This window comes from Cervus elaphus, chromosome 27 (genome assembly GCF_910594005.1).
Source record: "Cervus elaphus chromosome 27, mCerEla1.1, whole genome shotgun sequence".
Classification (NCBI taxonomy): Eukaryota; Metazoa; Chordata; class Mammalia; order Artiodactyla; family Cervidae; genus Cervus; species Cervus elaphus.
Genome location: NC_057841.1, coordinates 29334866 through 29349878, shown reverse-complemented (window position 1 = coordinate 29349878; position 15013 = coordinate 29334866). Strand labels below are relative to the sequence as shown.

The 15013-nt window shown below is 42.9% G+C and overlaps 1 protein-coding gene across 1 annotated transcript in view; it reads left to right on the top strand.

Moving 5' to 3' along the window:
• Nucleotides 1–10699: 10699 nt before the first annotated feature.
• The window catches only part of DSG2 (desmoglein 2), a 53101-nt gene continuing 48787 nt past the window's right edge, over nucleotides 10700–15013 (top strand). Inside the window, exon 1 of the mRNA XM_043888768.1 lies at nucleotides 10700–10867. Within this exon, the coding sequence (XP_043744703.1) occupies nucleotides 10829–10867 (39 nt within the window). The 5' untranslated portion in view covers nucleotides 10700–10828. The remainder of the gene's footprint in view (nucleotides 10868–15013) is intronic.

Below are 15013 nucleotides of genomic sequence, written 5' to 3'. Positions count from 1 at the left end.
AACAAAAGATAAACTTAAAACGTTTTTGTTTTGTTTTCAATTGTATGTTTAAGTTAATGGTTAAGAGTTCAGGTTTTAGAGACAAACTACTTGAGTTTAAATCCCATCTTCACCACTTACTAGCTGTGTCTTTGGCAAGTTACTTCAACTTTTCACACCTCTCTGGACTACTCTTATGGAGACAGTAACCATCCCTACTTCATGAAATTTTTGTCAAGAAATAATAAGAATGTACTTAGAAAAAAAAAAAAAGAATATACTTAGGGCCAGTGGCTAAGACTCCACATTCCCAATGCAGGGGGCCTGGGTTCGATCACTAGTCAGGGAAATAGATCCCCTATACCACAAACACACACACACAACACAGAATGCCCTTAGGACATGTTAACAGAAGTACTCATGGAGAACTGACATAAAAGAATTTTTTTTCAATCTTCAAAATGAACTAAACTCAGAAAGTTATGAGGGTGACATACAAAACCACTGAAACCAAACAAACTCAAAACTTCTAGATTACCTGATCCAAAATCCTGTTTTACAGATGCTCAAACAGGCTGAAAAGTAATCTGTTGATCAAAGGTAGAATTAGGAACTAACTAAGCCAATTCTCTTCCTGTGACTCCAAACTGCGAGTGCACGATTTCTTTTTCGCTAATCTTTCACCTTAGCCACAGAGCCTGTCCTGTCTACCCTACATGGCACTAGAAATTCCTCTGAATACACAAATAGAGATGAATTCATTCATATCAAATTGCGATCTTGTAGCCAAACTGATGAGAATCACCAGATTCTTGGAATTTTTCAGCTGGGCCTCCTTAGAAAAGGACAGAATGGAAGGCTTTTTTTCCCATAAGAGTTCTAACTATGTCATTTCCACCAAGTAGAACAGGGCAGCCAGGTAGCTTTAGGTGGGAAAAAAAGTAGTTATACTTGAAAATCAGCAATCAGCATAAAAAGAATCCTGCTACTGACCCAACCTCCAGTAGGAGACATGTGAGGAGATGCTGGTAGAACAGTAATTACTGTATGAAGAAAATGACCTCACTTTACAGTTTTACAGGATTTATGGAGCCAGGTGAAAAGGAATTTTATTTACAAAAGCCAGTTGACTCAATATAAAATAGAAGGAAGTTAAATTGTTTTTACCTTTGCATATTTTATTACCTTATTTCCAGAATATAATATGGGAGATGGTGAAGGACAGGGAAGCCTGGCGTGCTGCAGTTCATGGGGTCACAAAGAGTCAGATACAACAATAAAGGTTTTCATAATTACTTCCTATTTCCTTTAAAATGTGATCATGACTAGTTAATAAAGTTTTTAATTGTTTTAAAAATTAATTCACAGCAAAGTATAAATCACAGAAAATGCTTTGTTCTCCTCCTTGGAGTATGTATCTTAAATACTTAAATATCTGCTGACTTAGAAAACAAAATGAAATTTCATTATCATTAGGTCATAGGTCAGGAGGTGGAGTGTTTCCTGCAGGGACATTTACCTTCCAAATCACATATGTGGGCATCTACCTGTCCATTAGGACCAGCCAGGGCAAACCCAAGACTCAGGTTTCATATTCTGACCAACTGACCTAATGCATCATCTCTAGAAATAAAAGTAAATAAAATGTTCCTTAGAAATCCCATCATCTTTTTATTCCTGAAAGCCTTAGAATAGAAATCTTCCTCTGTTTTTTTTTTTTTCCTGTATGTATTTGGTTTTAGATGGCTTATTCACACTTCTAGAGGGAAAATCGCAGGTATAAAGAACAGTAAATCATACTCTGTGGACTTGAGATTCTAATTACTGAAATCTCAAGGTCCAAACAATGGAAACTCACAACCGCACTTTATCAATCATAAAACAACTCTCCACATGAGCTCTCATTTCAATGTTCTAATCCTAAAGTTAAGAAAGAAGTACAAGGATACACTCTCTTCTTCTTTCATACTCACAGAAGAATTAGTCACAAGAAGTCTTTATTGGCTGACTTACCTTTATTGTAGCTGATTCTGCATGAAATGGGCGTGACTCTCTCTCCAAAGGTATGACTCATTCAGATACTGTTTCAGTAGAAATTAAGAGAAGTTCACCTAAAATAATATGTTAAAGTAAATTAGCAGACAATTGCCTTGTAAAATAAGAAGTCTGCTTTCAAGGGCATACAGTAATGTTCATAATAAATATTATGTTTTTTTAAAAAATCTTTAACCACAAATGTTCTCAGACAAGCTGGTAAGGGTCACTGTGGTCATTTAAAATATCAGGAGGAAATTCTTTACTATTGCCTTTTTTGTAACTAAATTTTGCTTAACTGGTTTGATAATGTTTGAACACATTTCTATCTAATAAAATCCCTAAATGGGAGCTAGAGAAGGTGATAAAACCCAAACTAAATGAGTCACATCTAACTCCCTGCGACCCCACGGACTGTAGCCTACAAGGGTCCATGGAATTCTCCAGGCAAGAATACTGGAGTGGGTAGCCATTCCCTTCTCCAGGGGATCTTCCCAACCCAGGATTCGAACCTGGATCTCCTGCATTGCAGGAAGATTCTTTATCGTCTGAGCCACCAGGGAAGTCTGAAACTCAAACTAAGTCCACTGCAAAAACAAAACAAAACAAAAATGTACAGTTCAAGCAAAACAGCTTTAAGAACACTTTTCTAAAATGCTCAGGCACCAGGGACATTTTTGTTTTCTTCTGTTATGATAGCTAAAGGACCGCTTCAACTTTCCAATTCCCTGGGCACATATAGATGTAAGTGAGTTAATTAAGCTATTATTTATCATATTAAGAAACTTTCAGTCATTTTTGTTATAAAGTTACTGCATTAAAAACAATTTGCAGTCATAATATCAAATCCGGGATTCAAGAATAACAATATCCTAACATGCTCTGCAGAGCAGTGGTTCCCAATATTCTGTGTAACTGTGACAAATGACCTTCACAAGGTCACACCCTCCCTTGGATAAGTTCACCCTCGGGCACCGTTTGCCTCCCCCACTGGAATCAAGCCTCCTTTTCCACCTGAGGGGATGTCAAAAATGCAAGTAAATAACATCATTACTAAATAACTTTAAATGTGCTCTAATCATTTTATAACAAGTAAATCAATCACAGATTTCAGAACTTGATACTTAACAAGTCACACCAACAAGGTTAGTTCGGAAAGTAAATCAAAATGAGTTAATTTCTCTAAATCCTTGCTTTCTCTTTAACATGGAAATTGTTGTTTATTTTTGAAATTCTGCTCTCTGCTAAAGTATTTATAATCATCCATTGGACCGCTTTGAAAAGATCTTCAAAGCCAGTATTTTACATCCACCTTTTCCAAAGCCATTATATCACTTCCTTCTCATTTTTTCTTGATATGCAAGAATGTTACTTGTCCACGTGTGAATGACTGAAGTATGCTGAGAAACCAGTATTCTTTTCTGTCTCCTGAGGGTTTTTTTTCTGGTGGGTCTTCCCTCGGAGGCTCATTAGTCACATTTGGGTCAACATGTCTGACACTCTCAGTAAACACTCCTGTACTGCCCATAAGCCCTACAGCTCATATCTCACAGGCGATGGACACCACTTCAGTGCTATTACCAACCAAACTCTCCCCCCTTCTTCTCCAGCCACTTCCCTTATCTTTCCAAGAATTCTTATAAACAAACCCTAAGGTGAAATCAAAGCTAGAGATTTATTCTGAGATTTTTTTCAGAAAACGTAGGTGAGGAGATAAAATCAACATTCCCAAGTGCCAGCTCTGGAAATGAATGCTAGCTTTGTTCATCTCCAGAGGGAAAAGGGATTTTCCATGTGGTTTATGGTTTGGCACTTTGTCCCTCCTGTAAGGAAGGGAGTCTCGAAGAAGAGGAAGAACACAGAAACACTCTCCACTGGCCTCTGAACTCCTCCAACTTGACATGGTTCAAGAAGCCTTAGCAAGCTTGTCCGGGATAACTTTGCATGGTAGGGAGAGGTTGTCCATGGTATTGGAGACCTTCCAGTACACCCCCACCTCAGTTTGGTGAGATTTACATCCTTCCAGGAATATTAGTCTCTTTTCATTTTACACGTACACTCACACACACACACACACACATATCCTTTCTTCCAAAATAACCTTGAAAATATATTTGCTATTCTTTCATTCACACATTCAACTAGAATAAACCAAAGACTTATAATTGATCAAGCACTGTTTAGGTGATCTAAGTTTTCTGTGTGTTAGTCACTCAGTCATGTCTGACTCTTTGCAATCCCATGGACTGTAGCCCACCAGGCTCCTAGGTCTATGGAATTCTCCAGGCAAGAATACTAGAGTGGGTGGCCATTCCCTTCTCCAGGAAATCTTCCCCAGCCGGGAATCGAACCCAGGTCTCTTGCATTGCAGGCAGATTCTTTACCATCTGGGGCACCAGAACCATCAGTTCAGTTCAGTCGCTCAGTCGTGTCCGACTCTTTGCGACCCCATGGGCTGCAGCATGCCAGGCCTCCCTGTCCATCACCAACTCCCAGAGTTCACTCAAAAGTCACGTCCACTGAGTCGGTGGTGCCATCCAACCATCCCATCAATTTGGCTGTGCTGAGTCTTAGTTGCAGCATGTGGGCTCTGTTTCCCAACCAGGGACCGAACCCAGGCTGCCTGCATTGGAAGTAACGAGTCTTAGCCACTGGACCACCAGGGAAGTCCCCACCAGAATCCATAGCAGTTCACAGATAAAGACCTCAGCCTTCAGGAAGTTTACATTCTAATGAATGGTGACAGGTAATAAATAAGTAAATGCACAGCCTTTTAAGTTGCAATGTGCAAAGAAGAAAAATAAAGTAAGAGAAGTGGGTGGGGAGCTTTGGGGGTGGGAGTTTTATTATAATTTTTATACGGGTAGCCGAAGAAGATGTCACTGAGAAACGAATATTTGAGGAGAAGTGAAGAGAGAAGGAGTAACCCTTGTATGTGGCTGGAACAGAACCTCCTCGAGAAAAGGAACAGAGAGGACAAGGGCTCTCAGGTGGAGCTTGCCTGGTGTGACTGTGGTGTCAGGCTATGATGTAAATGATTGAGAAGGATCAGCAGGCCACCCTCCCAGGAATATGCACAGAGCAGTCAAGGGAGCCTTCAGCTAAGGGAATTCAGATCTTAGGAGGGTGAGGCATTCTAATGGGCCATCAAGACCTTGCCAAGGTTTTCTAGACAATCCCTGTTTTGGACACACCTCAATTTAGGACTATTATAGTCTCATCACCTTGTAAAACTAGTGTGTGATGTATTTCAAAAAAAATCTCTTATGATGTCGGTTCAGCACTCTACTTAGACCCCAAAACACACAACTTTGTTTTCTCTGCTGAGTCAAGTCTTCATTTTGCCACTGTTGTGTCTTCCTCTAATTCTCTGGTCCACAAACACCGCTGACAATTTCCTGAAGTCATCCCAGTTCAGAACTTTGCATGCAAGGAGTCAGTCCTCATCTACTGACTCACAGGAGGAGCCTGCGGCAAACAGCTCAGCTACAGCCCATGACTCACCACCTGCGGCTCTATCTCTCGGGCAGGGTGTTGGCGTCTGTGGCTGTGTTCCCAGGGCTGACTGTTGCTGCCACACAGAGTGGTGACTGTTCACGAAGGACGCGTTGGTTTCTCTACAGTAGACTATGGGGCTTGCAGTCCGCTGGGCTTTGATTATTACTCTGCAAGTCCCAGCTCAGAAAGGCAGCAAAGCTTTTTTCCCACCCTGTTATTAAGAGATCATCCCCCACCTGCAAGTCACCCAGTTCTCCCCTCTCACTGCCTAAGGTTCTCGGTCCAGCTAAGCCATGAAAATTTCAACACCCAGACATCTAATGTCTGTGATGTCACTCCTGCTTTGGCTTCTGGGGAAAAGGACCACACTCCTCCAGGATTAGGTGGGTGGACAATCCCTTGCCATTTCTCCACCCCCAGCTAACACATTCTCTTCTCAACCTGTGCCTGAACTTCAGCTTTGCTCTGTCCAAACCCCTCCTGCCACACTCAACCCTGGAGACACCACATCCCTGACACTTACACCTCTATCAGTCAGGCCACTCTGAAACTCTGACTCACACCCACCATCTGCCATTCCTCTCCTGCTCCTGGACTGTAGTTTCCTTGGGGGAAACACACAAACATCCACCAACACACCTGCATGTATGTTTGCATGCCTGTATGCATGTGCATAACTCCCGCCCACACAATCCCAGACTGTTTTCTGGCCAGATCCACTATTAATACACCCGGAGTGGATATATTCAAATACCTGCCCCTGTAATGCTCCTTTTTCACTTGTAATTAATCCCTTCCATGTGAACTTGGTTCAACAACTCTTTATTGATCATCTTATATGTGCTGGATACGGAAGTCTGGGCCCATTACGGATATGATATTGCCTCTGCTCTTAAAGAAGTAACCATCTTGGGAAAGAAGAGGCATCACAGCAGCAGACAGGAATGAATTAACCATACGTCACAGTGTGACGCTGCGATGCACATTGTGTGAATCATCTTGAACAGAGCCACAGAGAATAAAAGTACAGCAATTGCAGAGAATACAACAAGAAGAATTGAGAATGACTCTCAGGTGCCTGGCTTGAGTGGTCAAGTTGACCAAGCACAGGAGGAAGCAGCAAGCTTGAGCTGGAGAGGTGTAGAGGGATGGGGAAATCTTTTTTATCAGTACGCTGTTTGAGACAAACAGTATGCTGTTTGTCAGCATTCTGTTAGGGCTTCCCTGGTGGCTCCGCTGGAAAAGAATCTGCTTGCAATGGGTGAGACTTGGGTTCGATCCCTGGGTTGGGAAGATACCCTGGAGAACGGCATGACAACCCACTCTGGTATTCTTGCCTGGAAAATTCCATGGACTGTATAGTCCATAGGGTCGCAAAGAGTTAGACATGAATGAGCGACTTTCACAAAGTCAGGATGATAGTTTGAGATCCCTATGAGATATCCAAATGGTAATGTCCCATGTTTGAAGCTCAGGAGAGAAGGCTGTGAAGGATTTGCATAATGGGAATGGCTACAGAGTCATGCTGGGTACCAAGTAAGAAAAGACGGAAAGGAAAGAATTCAAGAGGCGTAAGCATTTAGCAGGTAGGCAAAGAATAAGAAATATATTGAGAAACAACAGCCAAAGAGAAAGAAAATTAGGCAACTTTTTCTGCCTCCTAAATCGACCTGTAGTTGTATTCTCATTTCAAACTACTTGCGAGACTTTTCTCATTGGACACTGCTCTAATATCTCAAATTCAATTTTGTCAATGTAATAAAAAAAAAAAATTTTTTTTTTTTTTTTTTCAGATAAATCTGAAACTCTTGACTCTTCACGAATCCCCGACTCTTCACCAGCGGCATTTATGCTTTGAGTGACTCTATCCTGACTGGTGTCATGTCTCCTTTACAATTATTCATCCTTTAAGAACCAGCTCACCACACCACTCCACCCCAAGCTCACCGTCCAAAGCGTGAGTTCATTACTCTCTTCCCTCTGTTTGCTTCATACCATGCAAAGAGTTCTACCACTGCATCGATAAGTTTATGTTAGTTATAGCTATACTATTTCATAAGCATCCATTTTTGTTTCTTGGATTACTTATTTGTATTGCCAATAAAATGCAAATTAAATGCTTGGCAAACAAACTCAGTGTTGAATAAATGAAGAAACAGATGAGTATAACTAAACCAGAAAACCACCTCCTCCTTTTTTCACCTTTCTTACTTTATTTATCTAGATGCATGTCATAAATTTTCCCTGTATCCAAGTAACCTTTTATTTTTTTTTAACTGAAGTACAGTTGATGTATTATATGTTACAGGTATACCCTACAGTGATTCATAATTTTTAAAGGCTATGCTCCATTTATAGCTATTATAAAATATTGGCTATATTCCCTGTTACACATACCGTTTATTAATCAATGTCATATGAGTAAGCCTCCCATCCATGATAACCATTTCTTATGTTGGAACAGCCACATATTTCTGTTCTTTGCTTCTGAGGCATGTTGTAGGATAGCACCAGATTCAGCATGTACCTCTAAGACGTTAATTCTAATACATACACTCATTGGGATTTTCAATGGAATTAATGAGTCAGTCATCTATCAAACCATTAGCCATTTATACCATGATGATTTATAAAGTGATTTTTTTAATGCTGGAGTGGGTGGGGAGTAAGGAAGAGGTGATGGTAGAAAGGGGACATGTTAATTTTTGTTGGTCTTTATGAAGTCTTTTTTTTAAATAACATTTTTGTTTTAGATAATACTAAGAAATGATTCTAATAAGCTAATCACCTATGTGTACATGTGAGACAAAATATGCTGGGAAATATAACACAGATATTTTGAATATATATAAATGCTAAAGCCAATTATTTGCACAAGGTACAGTTTTTAACTGATGTATTGCAAATATGTCTTAAGAAAATTAAGTCTTAAGAAAAGTATATTTACCATAACGTTCAACTAATTTAGAGGAAGAAAAACCTGTAAGTAATCTTTCACATCTTGTTCATTCATTTTAAGGCAATCAGCACGTCATTGGTAATGGCATCTGATGTTGTACAAAGAGATTTATGAAATAGATTGACTCTCGTGCCAGCAGAAAGAAGTCAGGAGTGAGAGAATGAGCTGTGTATGATCTAACTTCCAAGTGCCTTCAGCTCACTGAGTCATAGGTTTCAGTCATAGGTTTTTAAAGAGGAGCTAATTCAAGAACGTCATCCAATGGCACCGGATTGTACATCTTCTCTCAAAGCCTTGCAAAACATGTCTCACAGAGGAACATTATCCTTAAACTGCCTTTGACAGCCTCCAGCGGAGAGTAAATAATCCAACAGAAATACAATTTGCATTAGCTTTTCTCATTCTGGAAGCTACAATTATCTTCATTACTGAACAGAGATCAAATTCTAGATAATGAGGCATAAATACTTGCCTATAGGACTCAGTTACAAGAGCACTCATTTTGGGTAGGGCTTATGTATAGTTTCCAGGGATGATTTGAGAGTGTTTTGGTCAAGTCTGCCTCGTTTAATTAGGAATCCTCCCAGCAATGATGGGGAATGAGAATTATCACCAAGGTTACCATCCACAGTAATTCAGAGAAAAAGGTGTGGAAACTAGAAGACATTCTTCCCTCCTGACTCAACTATGTGACCAGTATTTATTGAGAGGCTATCATGGTACTCAGCACTGTTCTAGGCACTGCAAACAGAGTGAAAAATTAAGCAGACACTCCTAGACATTCAGTCCTCTGTTTAGCTACTGACAGTTAAGTAACACTATCAGAAAAGTTACTGGCCAGTTAATCCCTAAACAAACAAAGTAAAAGGTGGTTCTCAGCTCAAAGAGGGAGTGGTCCTCGGCAGCTGAGGAAGAAAGGGATTAAGGCCATTGTACTGGATCTTGAAAAGTGGCCAGATGAGAAATGAAGAAGAGTAGGAGACACTGGGGAAGAGAGAGGGAGGCACATTTAATCACAAAGGGAACTCTGCCTTGTCGATCAACTTTGATGCCAAACATCTCCTTCTAGTAGATCAACCCTTTATACTATTACAGGCTCTTCCAATAGGTCAGTGTCAATAATTAGCCTTTCTTATAAGTCTCCTAATCTGGTGCTTATTCCAGAGCTTCTGTTTTTCAAGAAAACGTCAACTTAATATTTACGCTTGCAAAAGTAATCACACTATCACTCTTAGTTGAACCCGGTGCGCTAGGCACTAGACACTACAGAATACATCATAAAGACTTTTCTGATTTAATCTTCATAGCAGCCCTGTTTGCTGGTGGTCGAGTAGCCAAGTCGTGTCCAACTCTTGCGACCCCATGGGCTTTAGCCCACCAGGGTCCTCTGTCCATGAAATTTCCCAGGTAAGAATGCTGGAGTGGGTTGCCATTTCCTTCTCCAGGCGGACCTTCCCGACTCAGGGATCGAACCCAGGGCTCCTGCATTGCAGGCAGATTCTTTAACCGACTGAGCTATGAGGGTAGTCCGTCCCCTCTCTGCGGTGGGTGGTATCTATTCTCCAGGTCACACAGCTAAATAACTATGGGCTAGAGGATTCTGACCCCTAGTGACGCTTTGTCATTTTGTAAATATAGGGAAGAGTAAGTCTCTCCCTTAACCCTTCTAGACTTTTCTCCCAGTCGAGGTTAGTTAACAAGGGGTTTAAAAAAAAAAAAACAACAACCGTTCCTTGGGATCCTTTGTGATTCTTCTAATAACTGTTTCTCCCGGAGTCAGACAAGCGGCAAACCTGTGGGAAGGGGCCGTGGGAAGGAGGTGAGACGCCTTCACGGAGACCACCCCCGGAATCCGGCTCCAGAACCTTCGCTCCCGGGGAGCTGGCGCCGGCCAGCAGGCCGCGCGGAGGACGCGGGGAGGACACGGGTCCGCGCGTCGCTCGTCCTTCTCCTCGGCGCCACCTGGGCCCCGCGCGCGGCCACCCAGCGCACGGTCCCCGCGGCGGCCCGGGGCGCAGAGAGCCGGCCGCCCTGGGCGGAGAGGGGCTCGCGGAGGGAGGCGGCGGGGCGGGGCCGGCCGCTCGGAGTCCCCAGCCCGGGGGCCGTCACGGCTCCAGGTGCGCGTGCGGCGGGGGGCGGGCGTCCCCCGGGCGCCTCCCTCCTCCGCGCCATTCCCACCCCGGCCCCAGCCGCTCGGCCTGGCTCCGGGCTCCATTTTCTCGCGGAGGCCACACCTGGAGCCGCCCCGCTGGGCAGGGCGGTGCGGCCGCCGCCTGGGAGGGGACCCTTGGGGCGGGGGCGCCGGGGAGGAGCCGGCGCGCGCGTGCGGGGACGCGGGGAGCCGGCGGCGGAGGCGCGATGGCGCGGGGCGCGGAGGGCGCGCTGCTGCTTCTCCTGGTAAGTGCGGGGAGCCGGCGGCACGGAGCCCCGGGCTGGCCGGGGCGGCGGCGGGCGCCCGGCCCGCGCCTCGACCTGCCCGCTTCCGCCGGGGGAGGGCCGGCCCGCCCGGCGATCCCTCTTTTGTGCGCCGAGGTGGGAGACGGCCGGGCAGGCGGCGGCGAGCGGGGACCCTGCGGCTCCGTTGGGGCCGGGCGGCCGGTGGGAAGCGGGCTGCTGTTCCGTTTCTCTTGCGATCGCACACAGGCCCCAGCGCGTTTCTGGATCTGCGATCTGCGGGTGCAGGGAGACCTGAGGCGGGGACACCTTTCCTGGAGACGCGGGCTTTGTCCCGATTCTCCTTCGACCGCAACATGGAGGCGGCGGCCGCGCCTACCTCCCCGGGCTCCCGCCGCCCGAGCGCGGCAGTGACCTGGGGACACACCTGTATTCTGAGACTGCAGAAGGGGGCCCAGAGAGTTTCTCTAATGTATTTTACAAAGTTTAATTTTTTTTGTTAAAGCCACGTTACGCTTCAAATCACCCACCTACAGCTCAAGCTTAAAGTTCACAAAGTTGATGTTTTAAGACATCGCCTAGTATTAAAGGTAATGAGCATATGTAATCGTTTTAAGGTTTTTTTCACTTTAAAAAAGATTACAGAAAGGCGACATGCAGCGCAACAGTAAAATGGGGTTTTCAGAGGTTATTAAGCTGGCAAACAGTGTTCGCTTTCTAGATCTGCATTTCTTAATGCTTTACTTCTTATACTCGGATTGGTTTTTAGATACGTTTGTTTTCTGTTTGTTGAGGGAATTGAGCATAAGTAAAGGGTTTGGCTTCTCTGGTGGTTTAAACGGTAAAGAGTCCGCCTGCAGTTCAGGAGACCCTGGTCAGAAAGATCTCCTGGAGGAGGGCATGGCAATCCACTCCAGTATTCTTGCCTGGAGAATCCCATGGGTAGCGGAGCCTGGCGAACTGCAGTCCATGGTGGTCGCAATGAGTCGGACAGGACTGAGATGTACTTGACTCTGGAAGAGGCTTGCCAAATGGGTTTTGATAAAGTAACAGTTATCCACCTAATGTAGGTTTGCCTTCAGCTTCCAGAGACTTAAATGTGTGTTCAGAGAGATTAGGTACAAAATCATATTCTGTATTCTTACATAATAGTAAAAGTAAGAAATACTAGTACATTCCCTGTATTGAAAGTTCTAACTTCCAAAAGATTGCCTTCTCTCTATCCCAGAATTACAATGAAGGGAGGACATTTTCCCCTGTGGGTTTTGTATGTATATATTCTTACAAAAGTCGGACACAATTTAGAGACTGAACAACAAAGGCACACATATTTATCACATAAGAAGAAACATGGCTAATACAATCTAGGAATTTCAGTGAATTCTCACTTGTGAGCGGTTTAGGACCTGCAGACCTTTGTCACACCTGTTAATTTTCCTGCTTTTTGTTTCATTTTGCCTAAGTCATTGAGGTCGTTGAGGTGATGTTCAAGTTTATTTTGTTAGTAAAACTTTTCAAAGATAATTTGCAATTTCCTTTCTGACCTCCAGAATAACAGAGCATCTAGTTTCCCCCTCGTGGTATTTCCTAACCAAAGGAGGTTATCACGCTAGCATAGCACCTGGCTCAGTTTGAAGTTTAAATATTAAATCCTAGAAAAGAAATTGCCTTTATCCTCAAGTGGTTTAACAAGCAGGCCGATTAAAGTACATTTACAGAGAAATAGGTACATAACTTCGGCATATGTTTTACTCTAGCAATTCAGTACTTTTTGTTTACTGGGCATGAACTGACCGCCTCTTTAAAAAGTGATTATAACTAACTGAATAAGCAAACTCTTGGACAGGTCTTTGTATTTTCTGTAGTACTTTAAATGATACGAATTTGAGTATGTTTATTTTTGATCAGAGAACAGTGGGCAGTTCAGCATTTTGCCCCTGATGTGTTTGAAGTTGGAATTCTAGATTTCAGGGAAGAATATTTGAAAAACTTCTATTCTGACAGAAGTAGTTCTCCAGAACACAGATCTTTTATGGAAGGGAATATAAACTGTAGTGTCTGTGAGTCAGAGTTCAGTTGCAGATCACAAAATTCACTCTAGCTAGTTAAAGCAGAAAGGGCATTGTGTCCATTGCATCTGTGTGCCAAAGACTGAGGAAACACTCCATTTTGAGCTGTCAGTAATGGCTTCAGAGCCATCCAGCCAAGCCCAAGCACTTAGGGACCTGCTGCCTCTCCTGTGATCAGGAACCCACACTGCCACCCCACAATGTGAAAACAGACAAATCGGGTGTTACTTCTGTTGCCAGCTCCAGAACCACGCCACGTTTGCTAGGATGTATAACACTGATACGTACCGGGACCCTACATCTTGGCACTCAGGAATCTAGTGTGGATTTTACTAGATGGACCCTGGAGCTAGAGAAAGATGACTGCAAAGACCCAGCTCCATCCACATCTGTGCTTGCCAGCAAGAAGAGCAGCCACACGGCTTCTGCTCCACTTCCTTCTTTCAAATCTCATGTAAATGCTGATTGTTAATGTTAAATCGTACACTGAGCCTTAGCTGCTGAGCCTGTGATATGTGGTCTCTAACTTTCTTCTGAAGTTCCAGGAGACAAACCAGAAGCAACATGCTGAGAGGCACTCACAGACCTAGCACACAAATAGAGCCCAACTCTGTCAAATGGGAAATAGAAGCAATTTTGTAAATGTCAGAGAACCTTTGCTTTCTGTGAGTTCTTTACATGGGACCTACCAATTCCCAAATGGTCGGTGGATAGAATTCAGAAGGTTCTTAGTCATGGCTGGGAATAAATTCTGTGTCCACCCTCATTAATATCTAACTGAAATTTAGTATTCCTTTAAATTACAAATGTAGGAAAGACACAGCAATAGCTTAGCCATAGCATAGCTTTAGGGCTTTCCTGGTGGCTCAGTGGTAAAGAATCCGCCTGCCAATGCAGGAAAGGCGGGTTTGATCCCTGGGTTGGGAAGATCCCCTGAAGAAGGAAATGGCAACCCACTCCAGTATTCTTGCCTGAGAAATCCCATGGACAGAGGAGCCTGGTGACCTACCGTCCATGGGGTTGCAAGAGTCAGAAACAGCTTAGCAACTAAGCAACAGCAACAATTATATTAGGACTCACGCTAATGACCTCAACTTGGTTAAACCCGCAAAGACCTTGTTTCCAAATAAAGTCACATTCTGATGTGCTGGGGTTAAGACTTCAATATGTCTTCTTTTAAGAGACATAATTTAACTCATAACAAGTAGGTGCGACTATTTATAAAATTTTAGTAACACTAGAGTTGTGCTTCAGATTCTAATACGCAAGTGGATGACAGATTTTAGAAGAAATTAAAATCTAAGTGAGATGGTAAGTATTGAAGCTTATAAGAGTAAATTATCATATCCAGGGACTTTTAGAAATGTATGATTTCACATCTGTTTTTGTTCCTAAAAATTAATGGGAAATGTCAACTCATTAACAGAAATTTCTTTAGGTATAAAATTAGGGGAAAGTACTTTGCAAAAAGACATGAGAATTGAGTTTAAATTCTCCCTGATTATTAGAAATATCTGATGAGATATATTAAAATCCCCAAGGCTAAAGTCCAGAAATATATATCGCTAGAAAATTTCATTTAGTTGTATCTGAGTCTTTGTGACCTCATGGACTGTAGCCCGCCAGGCTCCTCTGTTCATAGGATTTTTCAGGCAGGAATACTAGAGTTGGTTGCCATTTCCTCCTCCAGGGGACCTTTCTGACCCAGGGTTCAAACCCAGGTCTCCTGCATTGCAGGCAGGTTCTTTACTGTCTAATCCATCAGGGAAGCCCTTAGAAATTTCCCAGTAAATTTAATTATCAGACACGTGTAAGAGTGAGAATTACCAGTCTCAATTTTGAAAAATAGTTTATTGACCAGTGATGCACACAAATATTTATTTGGAAAAGAAATTACACATTGAATAAGGGTTTGTATTTTTAAAACTGCAAAATTGCAGTAAAAATCAGAGACCTTAATTAAAATTATAAATGTGCTTTAGATCAATTTTAGTATTTCTTAATAAACAGCAGCAACAAAAAAAAAAAAACCCAGCTATTTCTGTCTTTCCGTGTGCCACATATTTTAACTGATAACACT